General features: G+C 40.8%; 1 protein-coding gene across 1 annotated transcript; it reads left to right on the forward strand.

The window, feature by feature from the left end:
- Positions 1 to 56: 56 nt before the first annotated feature.
- On the forward strand, positions 57 to 11,901 carry chmp4ba (charged multivesicular body protein 4Ba). The gene is made up of 5 exons (XM_061736563.1): positions 57 to 399; positions 8,166 to 8,343; positions 8,581 to 8,695; positions 10,448 to 10,574; positions 10,699 to 11,901. Exons 1-5 carry the CDS (start codon positions 216 to 218, stop codon positions 10,761 to 10,763), a joined length of 669 nt encoding a protein of 222 aa, XP_061592547.1. The 5' UTR covers positions 57 to 215; the 3' UTR covers positions 10,764 to 11,901.
- Positions 11,902 to 22,366: the final 10,465 nt, after the last annotated feature.

Raw genomic sequence — 22,366 nt, forward strand, 5'->3', positions numbered from 1 at the left:
AGAAAAAGGGGTGAGGCCACGCCCACTCTGACGTCAGCGGGCCTAATCCAGGAAGTAGAAAAAACATCAACAATCCTTCCAGGTTTCAGGGGCGAGGACTGTCCTAGGAGCGGCTGTCAAGCTCACATTTCCTCTGGTAGCTCGGTATTCCGTTCATTTTTCGTATAGTACGTTTTTTTTTGTTTGCTTTTTTTTTTTTTTTGGTACCTGTAGACATGTCGTTGTTCGGGAAGATATTCGGAGGAGGAGGTAAAGGAGGAAAGGGACCCAGTCCGCAGGAGGCGATCCAGAAACTCCGGGAGACCGAGGACATGCTAACCAAGAAACAGGAATTTTTAGAGAAGAAAATCGAGCAAGAATTACAAATCGCCAAGAAAAACGGCACGAAAAACAAACGAGGTGAGCTGTGGAAACGCTGGTAGTTTCTAGTGTCCACTGTTGCTTTTTAAAACACCATCAATCACCAAATATTAGCAGGCGCTTTAGCTGAGCTGGCTACGGGCTCCACACCTGAGAGAGGTGGCGTACCTGTGGAGTTTGGGATTTAAAAATACAGGAAATTATCCCACCGAGGACTGCGGTTGAATTGGTTTGATATTGGATATTATGAATTCAACACCCATAAAACTTGTGATACATACCACTGATTTTGGTCAAACCACTTGTGATGTGTTCATGGTCATCTAGACTATATATCACAAAACAGTAATTATTAAAAAATCATATATATGGGCTGATTTAAAAATCATATATATGGGCTGATTTAATGTGGTTTAATGAATTCATCACCCATAAAACTTGTGATACATAACGAGGTGAGTAATGAGGTTTAATGAAAACAATCGGTGTTATGTATCACAAGTTTTATGGGTGTTGAATTCATTAAACCTCATTAAATCACCCCATATATATGATTTTTTTTTTTAAATAATTACTCTCTTGTGATATATAGTCTAGATGACCATGAACACATCACAAGCAATATGACCAAAATCAGTGGTATGTATCACAAGTTTTATGGGTGTTGAATTCATTAAACCACATTAAATCAGCCCATAATATGATTTTATACTAATTACTCTCTTGTGATATATAGTCTAGATCAGGGGTTCCCAACCTTTTTTGTGCCAAGGACCAGCAGAAGTATAAACAAAAAGCTCAGGGACCGGTTGACAATTTATGTCAATTTTAATAAACATTTTAGAAAAAAACAATGCATTTTAAAATGCAGGCTATCATCAGCGACGTTAGCTGATGTTGTGGCCTTTAAAACTTGCTTCTGCAAATCTAAGTCACGTTTTTTCCTTCCACTGGTTTGTCTTTGAGAGAAGGATGTTTTGTATTTAAGTGTCTTTGAAGCTTGGCTGGCTTCTTTTGCTTCGTTGGCGAGCGTTTCTCCACATAAAATACAAAGTGTGTTTGGCACCTCCAAATCGCCCGTTGCAACAAATCCGTATTTTATATACATAATGTCGTACTTGCGATTAAAGCTTTTGCTTTTCTTTTTGGTAGGATTTTCCACTTGTTCATCACTATTTCTTTTACTCGAACAACTAGTAAAGAAACGGCTCATGGAGGTTTGCTGAGGTCCGCTCATCTCTGCAGCAGACTGAACCTAACCTGCATACAGCACCTGTGCATGGCGCTGTTCAGTCCGGTCGGGTACCAGAACTTATTGTCCGCCAAGCCATGACAGGGCTGCCACTCAAAGAAACACATTTCGACAAGTTTTGGATGAAATTATATGACAAAAAAAATGCAAAAATTGTTTTCTTAAATTTAGTATGAGGTTGCTTTAATTATGTGGCAAATGATAATAAACGCGAGAAAGATGGGTACTTCAATGAAAAATAGATATTTTATTCAACTTTGCTGCTGTCATTCATGCAGGGAGACACCTAAAACATGCTGGATAGGTCTTTCCAGGACCGGAGTTGGAGACCTCTGTATTATGCTCTTATTTATTCATGTAATAATATACAGGTGGAGGTCGGAAAATTTGAATATATTGCAAAACTTCATTCGTAGTAAATTCAACTTAAGGTGAAACAAATATTATTTCCCACTACATGCAAAGTGAGATATTTCAAGCCTTTGTTATAATTTTGGTGATTATGGCTCACAGTTTATGAAACCCCAAATAAAAAATCTCAAAAAATTTGAATATATTATGAAATCATTAAACAATTCAATCATCAAAATTATAACAAATAAAGGATTAACACATATTGCTTTGCCTGTAATGAGACTATGTACTGTAATGTACATGTATTACGTGGTCTGATAACCATATCCCGACGAATATTTAATTCTCTGCGCATTAATTCTGCACCTTCATCAATTGGGTCTTCATCAAAAGGACATGCCATGTTCGTGACAATGGACTTCTAAAATACTGACTCTGTTTTTAATGACAGACGGCAGAACTTCGCCAAAACTCGCCTGCTGACTGAATGAATGAGGAAATCAAATGTGCGTGCGGCTCTGAAAGAGGCGGAGACGCAGAGAAACTCGAGGTTCATTGAGATAAACCTGGTCCAGACCAGGTTAGGTTCAGAGCGTCTGTTACTGCAGTAACTGACCGAGAGCTTAAGTTACCTCTCTTTGTGAAACAGGCTAGAGTTACTCCTCTTTCTCTGGTTTGAGTTACCTCCCTTTGTGAAACGGAAAACTCAGTTTCCCTCATTTCAGGGTTAACAGACTCAGAGTTTTCACTAAACCTGCTTTGTGAAACGGACCCCTGCTCATCATTGATCAGCATCTGCATTATTGATCAGTGAGCGCAGTCGTCTGGTGCGGGGAGACGCAAAAAAGAAAAAGAAAAAAAAAAAAGCTGCGCTGACACGCGGCTCTGGGCAGAGATTGTATGAGGTGAAGTGAAGTGAGATGCCTCACTCCATTGGGAAAAAACCGTCTGGTGACAATTGCCGACAATTTTGATTATCGCTTTTTGTCGACAACGTCGTTGCAGCCCTAATTATGATCGGAACACAAGCCATTCCACGGCCCGGTAGTAACGGCTCTACGGACCGGTACCGGTCCGGGGACCGGGGGTTGGGAATCACGGGTCTAGATGACCATGAACACATCACAAGCAATATGACCAAAATCAGTGGTATGTATCACAAGTTTTATGGGTGTTGAATTCATTAAACCACATTAAATCAGCCCATATATATGCTTTTTTAATAATTACTGTTTTGTGATATATAGTCTAGATGACCATGAACATATCACAAGTGGTTTGGCCAAAATCAGTGGTATGTATCAAAAGTTTAATGGTTGTTGAATTCATAATATCCAATATCAAACCAAACCGCGGTCAACCGAGGTCCAGTATCTTACATTTTAAGACAGGTTTAAGAGAAATGTAAAATATCTACCTGTCAACAAAGGTGGGTAGAGTAGCCAGAAATTGTACTCAAGTAAAAGTACTGTTACTTGAGAATAATATAACTCAAGTAGAAGTAAAAAGTAGTCATCCAAATAATTACTTGAGTAAAAGTAAAAAAGTACTTGGTGAAAAAACTACTCAAGTACTGAGTAACTGTTGAGTAACGCTGATTTATTTTTTTAACACAACCATTCAAACAGACAAAAGTACAAAATAATCATCTTCAGGCAAATTAAATCAATAAAATAAATAAAATTAATAAAAAATAGCTTAAATCAAAATAAAGTAAATTCAAGTACTTTAATAAATGATAAAATAAATAAAATAATAACAGAATAAAAAAATAAATTACGGTAAGCACAAGTAGCACAAAATTTCAAGCCTTTGTACTTTTCTTTTTTAACCAGGCAGACCTAGAACAAGCCCATGAACTCATAGAAACTCTGTGTGTGTTTGAGTCTGTGTATATGTGACAAAACATGCAAAAACAAACATTTTTCCCAAAGAATCACTCAGTGATGTCATGAGATTGACGCGGATAAAAGGGATAAAAGAAAAGTAACAAGCTCAATTTAGCCTAATGTAGTGGAGTAAGAGTACAGTTTCTTCTTCACAAATCTACTCAAGTAAAAAGTATAGTGATTCAAAACTACTCCTAAAAGTACAAAATTTGCCAAAACTTACTCAAGTAAATGTAACTCGTTACTACCCATCTCTTCACTTACAGACTACAATCATGAACCAGAATCTGATAAGTCTATTTGTTGACACTGAAATGCTGTGGACATTCCTATGTGTGTAATTCCTATAAAAAACACAAAAAGTGAATTAAAGCATATGTATTTAATGTTTATTTTCAGTATATATACACATATACAATGTCTGGCATTAATGACTGATGACACAGACGCATGTTTCTGTATCTCCTCTATAGGAAAGTAAATTTGGTTTCCCATTTTTAGAGATATTTACATGAATTCTTTGCTTTTTGGGGGCACAAATGCCTTCACTCTTTAAGCAGAGGCTGCATGAACTCGCTTGTGGGATGCTGTTCCAAAGTGGTCAAAAGTGGCACTACTATAGTGGCTTTTAAGCTTGACTCATGCTGCCCCTAACTGAAACCCATATACAAGAGTTAAATAACATTATACCTATCAACAGTAGGATCTTTTAAAGGTCCTGATCAAGGTGCAAACACGCCCACTAGTCCGACTGTAATAATTATGGCTCAGCTTGTGTCAACATACACTGTGTCAATATCTTTATTGTCTTTCTGTAACCACCCAAGAGAGTTTTAATCAACGGTTCTAGTTGTAAAATGATCACTTAAATCAGGTGAACAGAAGACCAACAAAGACATGTTGGGTAAAAACTACAGTAGCTCACTGAAATAAAAACAACAACAACCCAAAAACAATAATAAGTCGACTTCATAACCATGAAATAAACATGTCTGTTATACAGCAATTATACATCCACCTATCATACCTGTCAAGTCTGGCCGGGAAACTACCGTATTTTACCCCTGTTTCCCGCCGTCTTCCAGTATTAGTATTTCCCCTGTAATTTCCCATTTTATAATATAATAATTTATAATATAGTAAGTTTTAAACAGCAAACTGGATTGTCACAAATCTCGCGATAACTGCCCCTGGCTGTAGCCTGGGTGGCAGTTCCCGCGATGTTAGTGATGACGACAGGAGCAAACTCGGAACAACAAATCAGAGATGAATGTAAGACACAAACTAAGTGCACTTGTAGCAGAACAAAGTGGTATTTACCAGGCACCAACCATCTAACTTCTGGATGGAGGTTTGCAGTTCCTGAACTGACTGCTAAAGACTGCCTCCAAAAGTGAGTTAATCTCCATTGACTCCCACGTTAAAATGGGCCAGGAGAGTTTATATCAAACAATACATTTATTTCTAATATGATTGATTGACAGTCTGCTTATCCAATTACCAGCCGTTATTACTTCTTCATCCGTAATCGCCATGTTACTGCGCTTAGAGAAGCAACCAGCTCTTTGTATTAACCAAGCGTCGTCTAAACGCAGCTGTCATATTTGAGTTTACAGCTGAGGTAACATGTTAAACAGTATATCCAACTATAATTGTCTGACGGCAGCTCTGTCAACTTTGATTGACATGTGATGGGCGTGTTCCCATGCGCTTCTCAAGCAACATGGCTGCGCCCTGTTGGAAGAAAAACTGGCTTAAAAACCAGTCTACAGAAACCAATGGGTCATCTAATGCTTTGTCTATTGTATTATACTCTATGGTATTAACAAGATGTGGTGGACAGCCCCCCTTTTTCATTACATTACTATTGTTAAATCAGCAGATCTACATCTACAGTACCACCTCATGTGGTCAGAAGTTGTATTGCTACATAGATTGGCTTTAAAATGTGAAACGCTGCCATAATATGTTCCTTTTTGCACTGTTTATCTAACAGCACAGGAAGCAGAGCTTGAGATGAAAGAGATAAAAATTAAGATTTTCTTCAGTAGTGATAGGAACACATAGGAAAAAACAAGCACATCAGAAAACAGCCACATTGTTCTTGATTTGTTGTAGTTAAATCCTATGATTAATATTATTGCATGATAATAAATGTTTCTTTTCTTGAAATTAATATTTCTAAAACAAAAGACATTATCATTGACTTTCGCAAAAACAGTGCTCCCAGCCAAGAGGTTACAGTTTTAAAAGGTCAAACAGTGTCAGCAGCACATATAGATATCTTGGAACTGTCATTGACAACCAATTGAACTTTGAGACAAACTGTCAAGCCTGTTTTGTCTGAGAAAACTGTCCACTTTTAACATTGCCAGGACCATGCTGATCTTGTTTTATCAAGCTTTTATAGAATCAGTTTTATCTTTCTGTCTTGCTTCATGGTTTGGAAATGTGTCCTTTAAAAACCAAAACTGTTGAAACCAAATGAAATGGTCGAGCAAGCTGATTGGTGAGTCTCAGCTTCATCCAGAATCCCTGTACACTAACCAGTTACAGAGGAGAGCTGGCTCTATTTTAAAAGACAACTCCCACCCTCTTAAAGGAGAGTTTCAGCTGCTCCATCAGGTCGGAGGTTCATGGTACCTGCTTGCAAAACCAAACGTTACAAAAACAGCTTTGTACCAGCAGCCATCAGTGCTATGAAGTGAGAGAAACTGCAACATAACCTTGTATTTATGTTTTGTATTGTTTCCTTTATCTTGTTTTTATGAAAAAGCACATTTTTTATCCTTTGGCTTGGTTTGAATATTTTAGTGTTTTTTTTTTACTGATGTTTTAATTTATCTTGCTTTTTGTTCTTTTAGCCAAAGCACTGTCGTCACTTTATCTTGTCCTGTGTTGTTGAGTGTATGGTTTTAGATTGTATGTATAATACGAGATGAATCACTCACTGTAAACCAAATTTACCCAAGGGTACAATAAATAAATAATCTAATCTAATACCATCAGTGAAATAAAGATGGCCAAAAAACTAGACTTTAATTGGATAGTATAGTACTTCACTTTACAGTTTTTGTATTGTATGAAATAAAAAAAGGAACATTTAAGAAGGGGGGGGGGGGCGTACAAATCTTTGTGACAGTTTCAATAGTTTAAACATTGCCTTTATGCTCATGATTTTCATCTCTAGTTTCGGAAAGTTTGACAGAATCGTCCAGCATGACGAACATGAGTTTGTGGTTGTAGTTATTTGACTGTTGTTTTTATTACGTTCTCCTTTTTTCCATTCTGCCACTCCTGAGCTATTTTTAGAAGTGTGTGTTGTCTGTTTACATTCTCAGGTCATTCTGGTTCTGTTGATCTTAACTGTTTAGGTGGATGTCAACTAGATTTCTGGTTTGGTTCTTGCAATGATATCAACTGTCATCCAAGTAACTTCCTACTGGTTTGATGTAACATAGGGAGTATGCAACATCTCGTAGGGTCGTCATCATCATCATCACTGAGTCACACACTGACCGTGTGTTGTTGACCAACCAGTCCATCAGTAAAATGACTCTCAAACAGGTTAAATATCACTTACTTCCTACCAGAAAACTCTTTGGTTGCGTAATGAAACAGCTTCAACGCTTGGCCCACTTACTCTCAGCATGTCAGTGTTGTTTGAGTTCACACTTACTGATACATTTTTATTAAGTTTACAGAACATTTATAACATGATGCTGACTAACACTGTGAATCTGGCTGTTATTTTTGTTAGAGAACTGACCATGAATCATTTGCTGTCATAAATGTTTTTAATTAAGTTTTGCTGGAAATTTTAAAGATTAAGTTGTTTTTTCGTGTGAATTTATGTCAATATAAACATTTCTTCTAATTTAATTCTCTAAGCAAAAGCTGCTCTGAGGTGGCACAAGGTCAAATGTGGAACTTCAATAGAGACATTTTGCCACAAATCCAAGGAATTGTTAGTGGTGTTTGTCTTTGATCACATTAGTGTAATTATGTGCCTAGAGGGTGTAACAGCCAGCTCCTCCCACAGCTGTCAAGATGAAATGATTAAAAGCGCAACAGTCAAAACTTTAGTCTGTAGAAAAAAAAACGGCTTTATTCATCTGTTAAAAAATAGAAAAATAAAAGGATACGCTTCTGACTTTTAAAGTGGTTGTTGTCGGCTTAAAAAAATGAAACCAAGTAGTTATGTATGAATTAGTTTAGATCTAGCATTGACTGCTTTATGTTGAGCAAAGTTTTTCGTGATACTGGTTATGCTGACTCCTTTCCTTTGCATTTTTTTTTTCTCTCCTTAGCGGCACTGCAAGCTTTGAAAAGAAAGAAGCGTTACGAGAAGCAGCTCGCTCAGATCGATGGTACGCTCTCGACCATCGAGTTCCAGAGGGAGGCTCTGGAGAACGCCAACACCAACACTGAAGTGCTCAAGAACATGGGCTTTGCTGCCAAGGCCATGAAGTCTGCCCATGAAAACATGTAAGAGGGTGGCTTTGAATCAGTGAATTAAATTGTATTTTATATCAAATAAGATGAGCCAATACCAAACTAACAAATGCTGTAAATTAATGTAACTGAATTCAGAAGCTCATATTTATAACTTCGGTGTACATCAGTGTTTTCACTTGTATTTGCACAGCCTGGCTGAGCTGTTTTAATGAGACAAGTGGTTTGTTTTCTTCTCACATATTTCTCCTCTCCTTGTCATTATTTCAGGGACATCGACAAGGTGGACGACCTGATGCAAGACATTACAGAGCAGCAAGAGCTGGCCCAGGAGATCTCTGATGCCATCTCTAAACCCGTTGGCTTTGGAGAGGAGTTTGATGAGGTGAGTGCATGTGGTCCTTAATTGATACATATTTTTGTTTTCAGCTCATTTAGTGATTCATTCCAGACATGTCAAAACCATTTTATAACAACGTTAACTATAGTATGAATCTATACAAATAGATATGCATATACACACACATTTTTAACATACAGAATCACTTGTTAATACATTTATATAACTAAATTAATCTATTTTAACGGAATGTAGACAAAATAATAAATCTATACCCAATGTGCACACATCTATCTATCTATCAATGCACAACAATACACATAACACACAAATCCTGTTTAACATGTCTGAAAAGGTGTAGGAAGAAGTAAAACTTCTGGTTGCGAGCTGATTATTATGGGTTTTCTTTTCTTTTCTTTTTTTTACAAAATTCCTTTCTGCAGTGTCATTTTGCCAACCATACAAACCTCTAAATGCCGCTCAACTATAATGTCAGACCTGAGAAATCTGATATCCAACTAAACATGCATATTGGATAAGTTGTTAATTTTATTCACTGTAAGAAGCTGCTGAAAATAATATGTTGCAGCTCACAGAAAGGAAAAGAAAAAGAAAGACAAAGTACATCCTGTATAGATAATTTTTTTCCTCAAAATCTTTATTCCACAAAGGTTATGTAATTCGCAGATCAGGTTCAAGGAAAGCTTCAAACATTAAGAAAAATATCAAATAAGAAAGACCTTTATTGTGGTCATTTACACACAAAATCAAATGAGTCATCCCTTAAACCAGTGATGGGATTTTATTAGCAGTACCTGAATCTGTCCCAGGACACTTTCGTGCTCAGACAACAAAGAATGTGGACGCAATTGTCCCCGACCACCTTCAGATTATTCCGGGAATGTGTTGGTTCGTTGCCTTTTGTTGTTTGTTTGTTGGCCAATTATGATCAGATTTTCCATTTTAATGTGTAATCTGAACAGGGTGAAAGACATCACTCAGTTGCTTATGTGTTTATCCCCTTCGCTTTACCATTTTCTCAAAGGTCCTACCTGCAGATAACAATTTAGGAAAAAAAACATTTCGAGGTTGTGCATTTGATGCATTTACCTGATTAGAAGAAATCGTGGTGGAATTGTCAATTTAAGTACTGATCACCAGTCCATCCATCCATTTTCTTTAGTTGCTTCATCCTGTACAGGCTCATGGGGCTCTGCTGGAGCTCCTACCAGGTGTTTCCAGGTGAGAGCCAGGGCAGCTCCTGGACAGGTCGTCAGTCCATCACAGCACCGCGTGACCAAAAATCTGCAGGCTCAGCTTGTTTTGTAGTGTTTTTTTTGTTGTTTTTTCTTTTTATTTTATGTTGGACTGATGCTGACGGCGGTTAGTCTATTAAAGCAGAGCTCAGCCTTGTTACCTGCCAGCATTGTTTTCAACACACCAGTCTCTTGTTAGTCCGCCTTTGTGTTCCCTGAATCAATACTCTTCCTGTCAAATCAGCCCTAGTTTTGAATGGTGTTATTCATAGACCATTTTACCACAGCTGATGGTATTCAGTCTCTGGGATGAAGCTTCACGCTCTGAATACACTCTTTCTCAAACTGTGTGTCAACTGACTTGAAGAATTCTGACCCGGTTCCAAGTGAGATATTTTAGTCAGATTCAAGAACTTGACCCGGTTTGAGCCCCTAGAGTTTATCCTGCTTTAACACTGTGATTAAAAAAAAAAGAGGGAACAATGCAAAATTGTCTATTTTGCAGCAGGTCTTGATGTGTGTTATCTTTGGCTTTTCTCAGGACGAGCTCCTGGCAGAGCTGGACGAGCTGGAACAGGAAGAGCTGGACAAAAACCTGCTGGAGATCGGGGGACCAGAGAACGTCCCTCTCCCCAACGTGCCTTCTACTTCATTACCTTCCAGACCTGGTAAGCAAATGGTTTTTATTTCAAAGTTAGATTAGAAAATGTCCTGTTTAGCAGACTTAACTATTTGTCTGTTAGCAGTTGCATCAATAAAACTGTTTTATTTCTTTCCACCACCACCCTGTAGCCAAGAAAGAGGATGATGAGGATGACATTGAAGACCTGCAGCGCTGGGCGATGGAGGCCATGTAAACCCAGCATCGGCACGTCATGCTCGCATCAGAGAGGGACGAAGAAACAACAGGCAGAAATAAAAAGACTGAGAAGTTGTTAAGTGTTTTTCTGTGTGTCTGAGGAGAGTTGTTTATTTTGTGCAACACTATAAATAAGCGATGATGCTGTAGTCTTTCTTTTCCTGTCCAAAAAACAAGTATAGAGTCTCAACAGATGCTCAGTGCACACTAGTCAGATGGGGTCTTTTCTATTATAAAAAAGCTCTGTCCGTGTATCTTTGCTAAGTCACCTAATCATTTTTACCCCTGATTTTAATATAATATTAGAAGTTTACGGTTCTTGTACCCGGAAGGAGCATTTCAAAGGCAGCAGGGTTTAAAAGGCAACGTTCATGTCATAAAGCTCCTTGCAGGATGTTGTGACATTTAAAAAATGAAAATGAAACAATTTTCATGATTGTTAAACCCTCAAAGATTTATTTACAACTGATGTATTTTTTCTTCTCCTTTCCTGGGAGTATGCCCTGCATAAATAATCCCTGCAGTTGTGTGTTTTCCAGAATCCTAACCTCTTTATTTTGTTTTAGACTGTGTGCTTTGACCCTTCTCTCTCTTAAACACCCTCCCACCTTCACAAGTGGCTCTTGTAATTTGGTGTAAATATCCCAAATCTGTGTCTTTTTTTTTTCTTCAAATACTGTAATTCTGCTGTGGCTGAGTGGTTCAGTGGAGGTTGTGTGAAGCATGCAACGACGAGAAGTCACGATACAGATCACACCGCACGGCTAGAGAGATGTTTAATCTAATGTTCTGTACCTCCTGCTCTGTCTGTCTCACTCCTTCTCACAATGTTTTTGTTTCAAATTGTATATTGTTAGAAGAAATAATAGTAATAATAACCTATTGTCCCATTTTATTTACTTCAGCTAGAGGGAGTTGGTGGTTCATGAAAGTTCTGATTATAATCTTCCACATCCGCATTTTGGAGTTTGAACAATTAATTCTTAGTTTTTCAAAGTCATGATGTATGTTTTTTTACATATAAAAGAAAAGAAACATAATAACAACAAAAGGACTGACAGACAAGCATGTTTGCATTTCTATGTTTTATTTATCCAGATGAGAATATTATTTGCAAAATCATTAAAAGGTTTTCAATTCTTTAACTGCAGTGGAAGCTTCCTCTTTTCACATTCTTTCACACAAAGAAAATGTTTTGTCACAGAATAATCAAATAAACTTTCCATAAAATTGGCTTTTATCCAGAGTGACTCACAATTGAACAAGTACATGCCAACTCCTCACAGAGTCCTGCTGACGATTGAATCAGACCCCTTCTTGCTCCAAGGCAACAGTGTACATGTATAAATAAAACACACACATGTATGTATGTATGTATGTATATATATATATATATATATATATATATATATATATTTATTTATTCATTCACCCTTGTTTTGTTTGAAGGTTGAGTGCTTCCTTCCTGATGTGTCACTGCCTTATAAAGAAAAGACAGAAACAAAGCCCATAGAATCAGATCAATATGGTTGAAAATGGCGATGAGTTTGTTCTTGACTAACGGAAAGGCAAGTATGTTTCTCCAAACTTCTTTAATATCATCTTCGGCAGTAGTCCCCATATGGGGAAGACACACAATGTGTTACAGTTATGTTCTTTCTAACCAGAGGATCTGGTTGAAAAAAGGAGAAAGATAAACAAAATTAAATATGGGTAATAGATAATTCAACTACTGATCTGCAATCTTATTTTAGTCTGTATGGTAAAGGTTTTCATTGAAGGGATTTATTTATTGATCATACAAACTCTATTTATAAAAACATTTTAATTATTATACTTTTTTCTGACTTTAGGAAATCTTTGTTTATTTAGGAGCAGATTTAAAAGAGATAGTTAGAGTGATGTAATTATAATTTTTAAAACAAAACTAAAGACTTGGATGTTATAAGAAAATGTTAAAAGAATTTCAAAACCTGGCATAATAAAACATTTTCTACATCGAATTTGATATAAATAACCTGATATGAAACCACACTACCCTTGTGGTTTCAGTTGCACATAACAGGTTTTTTTTTTATTACTTTATTTAACAAGAACAATGACAAACTCAGAAATAAACATAAGTACATCAAATTGAGAGAACAATCACACATCCTATTAAATTGAGATTGTATAAAAGGGAAAGAAAGAAAATAAATAAATGAATATAAAAATAAATAAATAAAAAAAGAATGAGGAAAAAATAAATAAACTGAATAAATGAATGAAAAATGACTACTTCAATAATAAATAAGGAAGGAAAATCATATTGACAATTACAAGGGGTTCAGGATAAATTGATAGTTGTAATCAGAGTATACAATTCGACTGCAAGGGTAGTATTTATGTGTTTTAGACACTGTTGAAGTAAGGAGATTTCATTTTTAAGAGCAGTCCATGAAGGGGGGGGGGGGGGATTTAGCGTAGCGACACTTGTATATAGTATTTTGTAAGAATTATCAAATTATTGACTAAAAATTCATTTTTTTATTCTTAAGAATTACACCAAATTGAATGTTTTGAAAAGACCAGGAATGTATGTTGATGGAGCTGGATAATATTAAATCATTGAGAGACTTCCATATATCTTGAATGATCTCACATCCAAAAAAAGGGGCTCTATCATTTGTACATTCGTTTTGCAAATATAAGAACTACAACTACTTTAAATCTTTTGTTAATTAATTCATTTGAGGGTTAATGTTGCTGATGTGCTTAAAATGTATTTCTTTACATTTGGGAGGAACTGGGAGTTTTAGATATTTTGTAAGAATAGCTGATATTTTAGATTTATCAAAATATTTGAGACTAAGTGTGCTTTTGGCTATACTTGGATAGAAATTGTTAACTAAGTACTGTCTTAAAAATGTATTATTACATTTGTCATTAACAAGATCCATATCCTCTATTTTAATTTTGTGTAAATTGGGAGTTGGTATCTTGGTTCTTTATTGAGTGAAGGAGGACTTTTTGGAATATTTTTTGTGACTTTCTTGTAGATCTCAATGGAGCAATTAGTGTTATATTTTGCATTAAAATCATCCACTACAAGTATTTCTCCACTGGAGAAGGCTGCTGACCACCTTCTACTCTGCCAATGTGACACCCACAAAAGAAAAGGTCATTTTTTTGAATTTGTTTTATTTTATACCTGCATTAATTTTAATATGAATAAGCCTGTGTCGTGTGACATTATAGGATTGAACCTGCACTACCGACTCTATACAGTAGGGGGCAGTGTCCGCCTTTTGCGTGTTGTGGGAACACATCGTTCTTCTGTGGTTCCTTAGAGGTAGCGGCCATTATACTTTGTGCCTGTACAGAAACAACATGCATTTCGTTCATTCCTTGTCCTGTATTTCTCAGGTTTGTAATTACCTCAAACACACTTTATTTACAACAGAAACGTTCCTATAAGAAGATAAATGCACTAGCTTTCGTTTGATGTACATAACATGATGTTTGGTGTTGATTTAGTGACGTTTTTGATTAATAAGAAGTGGACTCCTGCACAGGTTCTTGTTTATTATTTTGAGATCGGTTTTGTAACATTTATGGACAGAAATTAGTCAGTATGTGTCTGTAAAGATTTCGGTTTGAGTATTTATGTTTATTAATGCAACAGTGTGTGTTTACCAGCCCCAAAACTAGTCTGTTTCTATCTGTTTGTGCACTTTAGCAGTGCAGCAACTGTCACACACAAAAGTGTGTCCTATATAATTTCGTGACTGCAGGGTCATGTTACTGCAATGATGGTGTTATACTGTGAATGGTATTATAGTAAAGTAGCAAGAAAACATAGGAAACGAAATATGGTGTGACCAAAGTTACTATAGCCTTCTGTATTATACTGCAAAGTAAAATAAGAATATGTGAATAATACTAACAGGTGATATACTGTAAATGAAAAGAGAAGTATTATGGAGCAAGAACAAGGTAATGGAATATGGATTTATTGCAATGACAATGATTGTATTATTGTTAATGATTGTTGACAAGACAAAAATAAGAACATTGAACATACAATGGAGAAAAAGAAAATAAGAAAGAGACATGATGACATGCTGGATTTTGGTAAATAAATTATACTTTGTGCCTGTACAGAAACAACATGCATTTCGTTCATTCCTTGTCCTGTATTTCTCAGGTATATTTAAACTGCTAACGGGTACCCACGCCGGGGCCTGTAACAGTTTCTTGGGGGCTAGTCCGGGATATCAGCGCCACCTACCGTCCACGGCAGGAAGCTGATCCACAAATAAATGACATCTGGGACCGGAGCTGAGCTGTTAAACCCTGACAGCTAAATTCTATGACCAGACGGGAGCTGAGCGGTGTAGCTGTGAGCTGAGGCAGTGACGGCGGAGATCCACGACCAGACGGGAGCTGAGCGGTGTAGCTGTGAGCTGAGGCAGTGACGGCGGAGATCCACGACCAGACGGGAGCTGAGCGGCGTAGCGGTGAGCTGAGGCAGTGACGGCGGAGATCCACGATCAGAGCGGAGCTGCGGCTGCAGTCCATGAGACCCGTGGAGAAGAGAGGATGCTGCCAGTGAAGAACCGTGAATCAAGCAGAGACTGTCATTCCATTGAACTGTGCAACTGACGTGGAGAGTGATCGATGACATCTGAAGACGTCTAGCGCTGCAGCGAAGTCAATGAACTCTGTGACAGAAGGAGAACAGGTGTGAGCACTGAGCGGTGATCGATCAACCAAAGAAGAGACTGTGTCAATCCACTGGACTTTGGTTCTAACGTGAGGAAGTGAAGAAGAGGTGAGATGGCGGACAAAGAAAGGAAGAAGCTAATGTGGGACATTAGGAAGAGCCTGTTCTCCCTGTCACCAAGCAACCTCTTTGAAATTGCCAAGAACGTTAGCCAAGTGCCTGGAGAAAACAAGTCTACACCGGAGAAAGATGATCACGAGGGTTGCATGAACCACATCTGTGAGTACATTAACAGCAAGCATCACCTCGAGTCAGAAGACGAAGGTATGACAGATTTTTTGGTTTTGAAAGATCTCGTTGATGATGCACTGCGGCTTCAGAAAAGAAGAAAGGTTTTGACTATTGTGAGTGATAATACTGTCGCCAGTGATGTTGTGGGGCCAACTGATTCTACTCAGGCTAGTGAAACCAGTGCAGCCACACCTCAGTTAAGTGACACCGCCAACACTACTACAGTACACGTAGGCCAGGTTAACCCCGCCAGTGATAACCCTAGCACTGCCATGACTGATTCAGTTGGTGCCACACAAAATGTTGAACTGATGAAAATGTTACTGAGCTACGAGGAGCTCGGTAAGAAATTGAAACAGTGTATTGACGCACCACCCACACACCCACAGTCGCTTCACACTCAACACGCATTGCCCACCATGCAAACTCAGTCGCTTCAACACTCATTTCCCACCATACAAACCCAGTCGCTTCCCGCTCAACACTCATTTCCCAGCATACAAACCCAGTCGTTTCCCACTCAACACTCACCTCCCACCATGCAAACCCAGTCGCCTCCCTCATCACACTCCCTGCCCACCACACACACACTTTCCCTTTATACACCACAATTCCAGACCCATTCAGCTGCACACAACATGGGCCCACACACACAACATGCAACACAACACCTCAACCAACCTGTACACAATACTTACCAGCCAAGCGAGAAGATGGTCTCCATGAGAGAACTCTCTTACCTCCACCGAAGAGAATTCAAGATCCATGGGGGTCAAATTGGCGACACCAGTTCTGACATTACATACAGTAATGTGTGTCGACAGATTGATGAAGGGATCCACGAGGGCTTCAGTGACTCGGAAATTGTCAGGTCTGTGCTCAGGATAATCAAACCAGGCAATTTCAAGGATATGCTGATCAATAAGGATGACGTGACTGTGGAAGAACTTAAAGGATTTCTGCAGTCCCACTTCAGAGAGAAGGATAGCACTGAACTGTTTCAGGAGTTGATGTGCGCGAAACAGAATGAAAATGAAACGCCCCAACAATTCCTCTACAGAGTAATTGGCCTCAAACAGAAGATATTGTTCACATCCAGCCTGCCTGATGCAAACATTAGGTACAGCAGAGCGACAGTCCAAGACATTTTCCTGCACACGGTGTATCAGGGGCTCGGGCACAAATACAGTGACGTCCGCATGGAATTGAAACCGCTCCTTGCCGACAGCAATGTTAAAGATGAGTTGATTCTCCGTCATGTGATGAGAATAACCAGTGAGGAGAGCGAGAGGCAGCGGCGGTTAGGCCCAACACCCAGCCACAAACAAACCAAAGCACACAGTGCCCAGCTTGAAGTTGAAGCCAATGCAGCACAAGCCAACGGTGCTAAGCCACAGACTGTCGAACCAGCAGTTGGAATGGATGTTATACAGCAACTGTCTGCTAAAATTGAGGCACTGACTAAAGTAGTTGACTCACTGACACAACCCGCACAAGTACGACTGCCAGAACAGCCGTGCCAGTGTGCTCAGAAGAAACCGACAAGAGAGAGACCCAACGGTTGTCCTAAATGTGTGGAACAAGGCCTGTCCAATTGTCGCCATTGCTTCATCTGCTGTGAAGAAGGACACAGGGCCGTTGGTTGTCTCAAGAGGCAGAAGAACCAGGGAAACGGGAGCCGGTCGCTGCCACGGGGCAACCAGTGATCGGACCCCAAACGCCCCAGCCCAGTGGTGTCCAAGACCGTCAGACCAGTGTGGAGGCCACAACTAAGCCAAACATCTTACCATGCATCTCCCCAGTTGTAGCCTGTACAAAACAGAGGCATGGCCAGAGAAAAACCCACACAGAGTCATCGTCACCAGACCCACTGAATGCCAAGAATGAGCTAGTAGCAAGACTAATTGGGAGAAAAGCTCTAATCCAATGTTACCTGAATGGACTAGCTGTGAATGCTTTGCTGGATACCGGAGCTCAAGTGAGCATGATCGATCGGGCATGGAAGGAAACGCACTTACCTCATCTCGAGGCCAAGCCAATCACTGAACTGATGCTGGAAGAGGATGAGCTTGGAGTGTATGCAGTGAATGGAGACCTCATCCCGTTCGATGGTTGGGTGGCAGTAACAGTGAACTTACCTGGGAACGAAGACCCCAACCTGCTGATCAGTGTCCCGTTCCTTGTGAGCAGCATGCCCCTGGAGAGACCCCTGCTTGGTTTCAACGTCGTGGAGGAGCTGATCCTGGGACAACCAGAGAAACTCATCCCAACCCTGATCACCCTGCTATGTGGGGCCATCTCCATCACCAGTGAAAAAGCTGAGGCCATAGTGAGCTGCGTATCCACCACAAAGCCCAGCATGCAACGCGGACGCCTGAGGCTAGGCCAACGTGACATGGTCATTCCCGCTGGACAGGTTACATGGATAAGGTGCAGAGTCCCACCCAACATGAGCTCCTCTACCAGCCCTGTCTTGTTCGAGCCAGATGAAGACAGCATGCCGTTAGAACAACTGGATGTGGGTGAAGGCTTGCTCGAAATACAGAACCTGAAGCAACCATATGTAACGGTGCCAGTTGGAAACAATACCAAGCACGATATTACCCTACCTCGGAAGACTGCCCTGGGAAATGTCCAGACAATAGCAAAAGTAGTCGAAACATACTCACCTGACAAGACTGAGCAGTTGGAAGTCGATGTGAAGATCAACAGTGCTACCACGTCATCGGCTGATGAACGTCCGTCCTTGTGGCACCCACCCGTTGATATCACGCACCTGAATGAAGAACAGCAAGAGACCGTAAAGACAATGCTGTATGAAGAGTCTGCAGCTTTTGCACGAGACAGCAACGATATCGGCTGCATTCCAAGCCTGGAAATGTCAATCAATCTGAAGGACGATATTCCTGTTCAGAGAGCATACTCCTCCATCCCAAAACCGTTGCTCAGAGAAGTCAAGGAGTACATCCAGGACCTCCTGGCCAAGGGGTGGATAGTGAAATCCAAGTCTTCTTACTCAGCCCCTATGGTGTGCGTTAGGAAGAAGGATGGAACGCTACGCCTCTGTATAGATTATCGCCTGTTGAACCAAAAGACCGTTCCTGATCGACATCCACTACCCAGGATCCAAGACTTAACAGACTCTCTTGGTGGCTATTCCTGGTTCAGCATCTTAGACCAGGGAAAAGCCTACCATCAAGGTTTTGTTGAGCAAAAGTCCAGACATCTCACAGCCTTCGTCACGCCCTGGGGGTTGTACGAGTGGGTCCGCATCCCATTTGGCCTTACAAACGCACCCGCAGCCTTCCAGCGGAGTATGGAGGAAATGCTCGGAGCACTGAGGGACGAGTACTGCCTTCCATACCTCGATGACGTTCTCTGCTACGCAAGGTCTTTCGAAGAACATGTCGCAGGAGTGCGGAAGGTCCTCAAAGCTCTCCAACACCATGGGGTAAAACTCAAACCGGAGAAATGTGAACTCTTCCGACGTGAGGTCCGGTATGTGGGAAGACTTGTGTCTGCCGAAGGAGTCAGGATTGACCCAAAGGACCTCGATGCAGTGGTTTCCCTGAAGGCTAAGAGACCACAGACAGTAGGAGACATCAGACGGATCCTCGGATTCCTAAGCTACTACCGATCATACATCCAGGATTTCTCGCGGATCACCAAACCTCTCTATGAGCTGCTGCAAGTAAAGCCTGGCATGCAAGAGCCTGTAGCACGTGGACGGAAGTCCAAAGGACCGCAACTGTCCTCCAGAACACCTATTGAATGGACAAGAGAACACCAAGTGACACTTGAACGACTCGTGGACATGCTCACAAGCCCACCTGTGCTAGCATATCCAGACTTCAAGCTACCGTTCGTACTGCATACCGATGCGTCTGAGCAGGGCCTCGGAGCGATACTGTATCAGCAGCAAGACGGGAATTTGAGGGCCATTGGCTACGGATCGAGAACTTTGACACCTGCCGAGAGGAACTACAAGCTACACAGTGGAAAACTGGAGTTTCTCGCTCTGAAATGGGCAGTGTGCGAGAAGTTCAGGGATTACCTGTATTACGCCCCTCACTTCACGATCTATACAGACAACAACCCGCTCACCTACATCATGAGCACTGCCAAGTTAAACGCAGTGGGGCATCGGTGGGTAGGAGAACTGTCTGATTTCCGATTTGATATTAAGTACCGCCCTGGGAAGATCAACATCGATGCAGATACGCTGTCAAGGATTCCTCTAGACATCGACGAATACGTCAACGCCTGCACCGAGGAGCTGACTCGGGATGTGGTGTGTGCAACGTGGGAAGGAAACAAAGCAGCCCTGAGGAAAGATGTGGCTTGGATCGCTGCCCTACACATCTCTTCTCTAGACGCCACACAACCCCCACCTCCGCTTCTACCGACAATCAGTCACGATGAACTTGTGCGAGCGCAGCGAGAGGATCCTGCGATTGGAGAGATTGTGAAGTTCAAGGAGACAAGTACAACACTTACCGATGAGATGCGGAAAGCAGCAAATGGACAAACCCGGAAGCTCTTACATGAGTGGAGTAAACTACACTTGGAAAATGATCTCCTGTACAGACGGACTGATGTCAGGAAACAGCTTGTCCTACCCGAGAAATACAGACCTGTGGCATTGAAACATCTTCACGACGAGATGGGACATGTTGGCACAGAGAGAGTACTTAACCTGGCTAGAGAGAGGTTTTACTGGCCCTATATGAAGAGAGAGATTGAGGACTATGTAACCAGGAAGTGCACATGTATCAAGCAGAAGAAACCTGTCGCTCACATGCGCGCTCCTATGGGCAGTATAACAACAAGCTTTCCTCTAGAACTCGTCTGTATTGACTACTTACACCTTGAGACCAGCAAAGGTGGTTATCAGTACATCCTGGTGGTGATTGATCACTTCACGCGATTTGCGCAAGCATACGCCACGAAGAACAAGTCAGGACATACTGCAGCAGAACGCATATATAATGATTTCATTCCAAGATTCGGTTATCCAGCGAAGTTACACCACGACAGGGGTGGTGAGTTCGAGAATGACCTGTTCCGGACGCTGCGGAAGCTCTCAGGGGTTGGCCATTCCAGAACAACGCCATACCACCCGCAAGGCAACCCAGCTGAAAGATTCAACCGCACCTTACTGCAAATGTTGAGAACGCTCACAGACCGAGAGAAAGAACGTTGGAGGGACCATCTCCCACAGATGATCCATGCATACAACTGTACTCGACATGAGGCCACTGGCTACTCACCGCACTATCTGCTGTATGGCCATCATCCACGTCTACCAGTCGATCTGTTGTTTGGGTTGATGGAAGAAACGGAGCCAGTCACACCCAAAGGGTATGCACAAAAGTGGGCGAAGAGGATGTCCGAGGCATATCGCATCGCAAGTGAGAACAGCAAGCAGTCAAGTGCCCGAGGCAAAGCGTATTACGACCAGAAGATGAAAGGAGCTGTCTTACAGACTGGAGACAGAGTGCTCGTGAGGAACCTCAGCCAACGAGGGGGACCTGGCAAGCTAAGATCGTACTGGGAAAAAGCCATATACCTAGTCAAAGAACAGGTATCCGACAATCCTGTGTACATTGTCTATCAGGAAAGTGGAGACAAGACAAAGACAAGAACTCTGCATCGTAATCTGTTGTTACCTGTGAGCGACTTACCTGTCGAAACTCCTCCTGATCCAGTCGTCTCAGCGCCTAAGAAACGACAGAAGAAACCAGAGTCGAGAGCCTGTGAGTCAGAGCAACACAGAGATGAGAGTGACAATTCAGATGATTCAGATGATGAACAGAACACTGGAGGCTACTGGCTAAGAATACCCTTGAATAGGATGGAACGGAGAGGTTCAGTCCAAGAACCTACTACAAGTCAGAGAGAACCAGTCAATGCACCTATAAGGGAAGAAATACAGAGTGACGAAGAATACTTACCTGAAGAAGTCGATGAACCTGTCGGGGAAGAAGAATACCTACCTGATCCGGAGAGAGTACCTGAAAGGGAAAATCAAGATCAACAAGAACAAAACAATGACCAAATGCACTTACCTGATCGAGTCCAATCACCTGCAAGAGAAGAACAAAGACACGCAGAAGAGACCAATGACAACGAACACTTACCAACGAACACTGATGTCAGACGATCGGCCAGAGAGAGAAGACCAAGGCAGATATTCACATATGATACACTTGGCCAGCCAACAGTCAACACAGTCAACACAGTCCATACTTACCCTACCCCATATGCCTTACCATACCCACCATGCTCTATTCCACCACCACCATTCCTGTTTCCACCTTTCTTTCCCTACCCACTTACGCCTTACCCCTGCATCCCACCAACATTTTACTGACTTTTGAGTTTTGGTTTTGAGACCTTTGAGAAAAAAAAAAGAAAAAGTTTGAAAGGTCAGGAGCCATTTTGATTTGTCGGGGAACGTGTGACACCCACAAAAGAAAAGGTCATTTTTTTGAATTTGTTTTATTTTATACCTGCATTAATTTTAATATGAATAAGCCTGTGTCGTGTGACATTATAGGATTGAACCTGCACTACCGACTCTATACAGTAGGGGGCAGTGTCCG

This window comes from Cololabis saira, chromosome 12 (genome assembly GCF_033807715.1).
Source record: "Cololabis saira isolate AMF1-May2022 chromosome 12, fColSai1.1, whole genome shotgun sequence".
NCBI classification, from domain to species: domain Eukaryota; kingdom Metazoa; phylum Chordata; class Actinopteri; order Beloniformes; family Belonidae; genus Cololabis; species Cololabis saira.

Excerpts from the sequence above, each read along its gene's own strand:
- chmp4ba (XM_061736563.1), top strand. The coding sequence starts at position 216 with ATGTCGTTGTTCGGGAAGATATTCGGAGGAGGAGGTAAAGGAGGAAAG. Across the intron at positions 8,696-10,447 it reads TTGGAGAGGAGTTTGATGAG|GACGAGCTCCTGGCAGAGCT; the intron begins GTGAGTGCATGT and ends GGCTTTTCTCAG. Across the intron at positions 10,575-10,698 it reads TTCATTACCTTCCAGACCTG|CCAAGAAAGAGGATGATGAG; the intron begins GTAAGCAAATGG and ends ACCACCCTGTAG.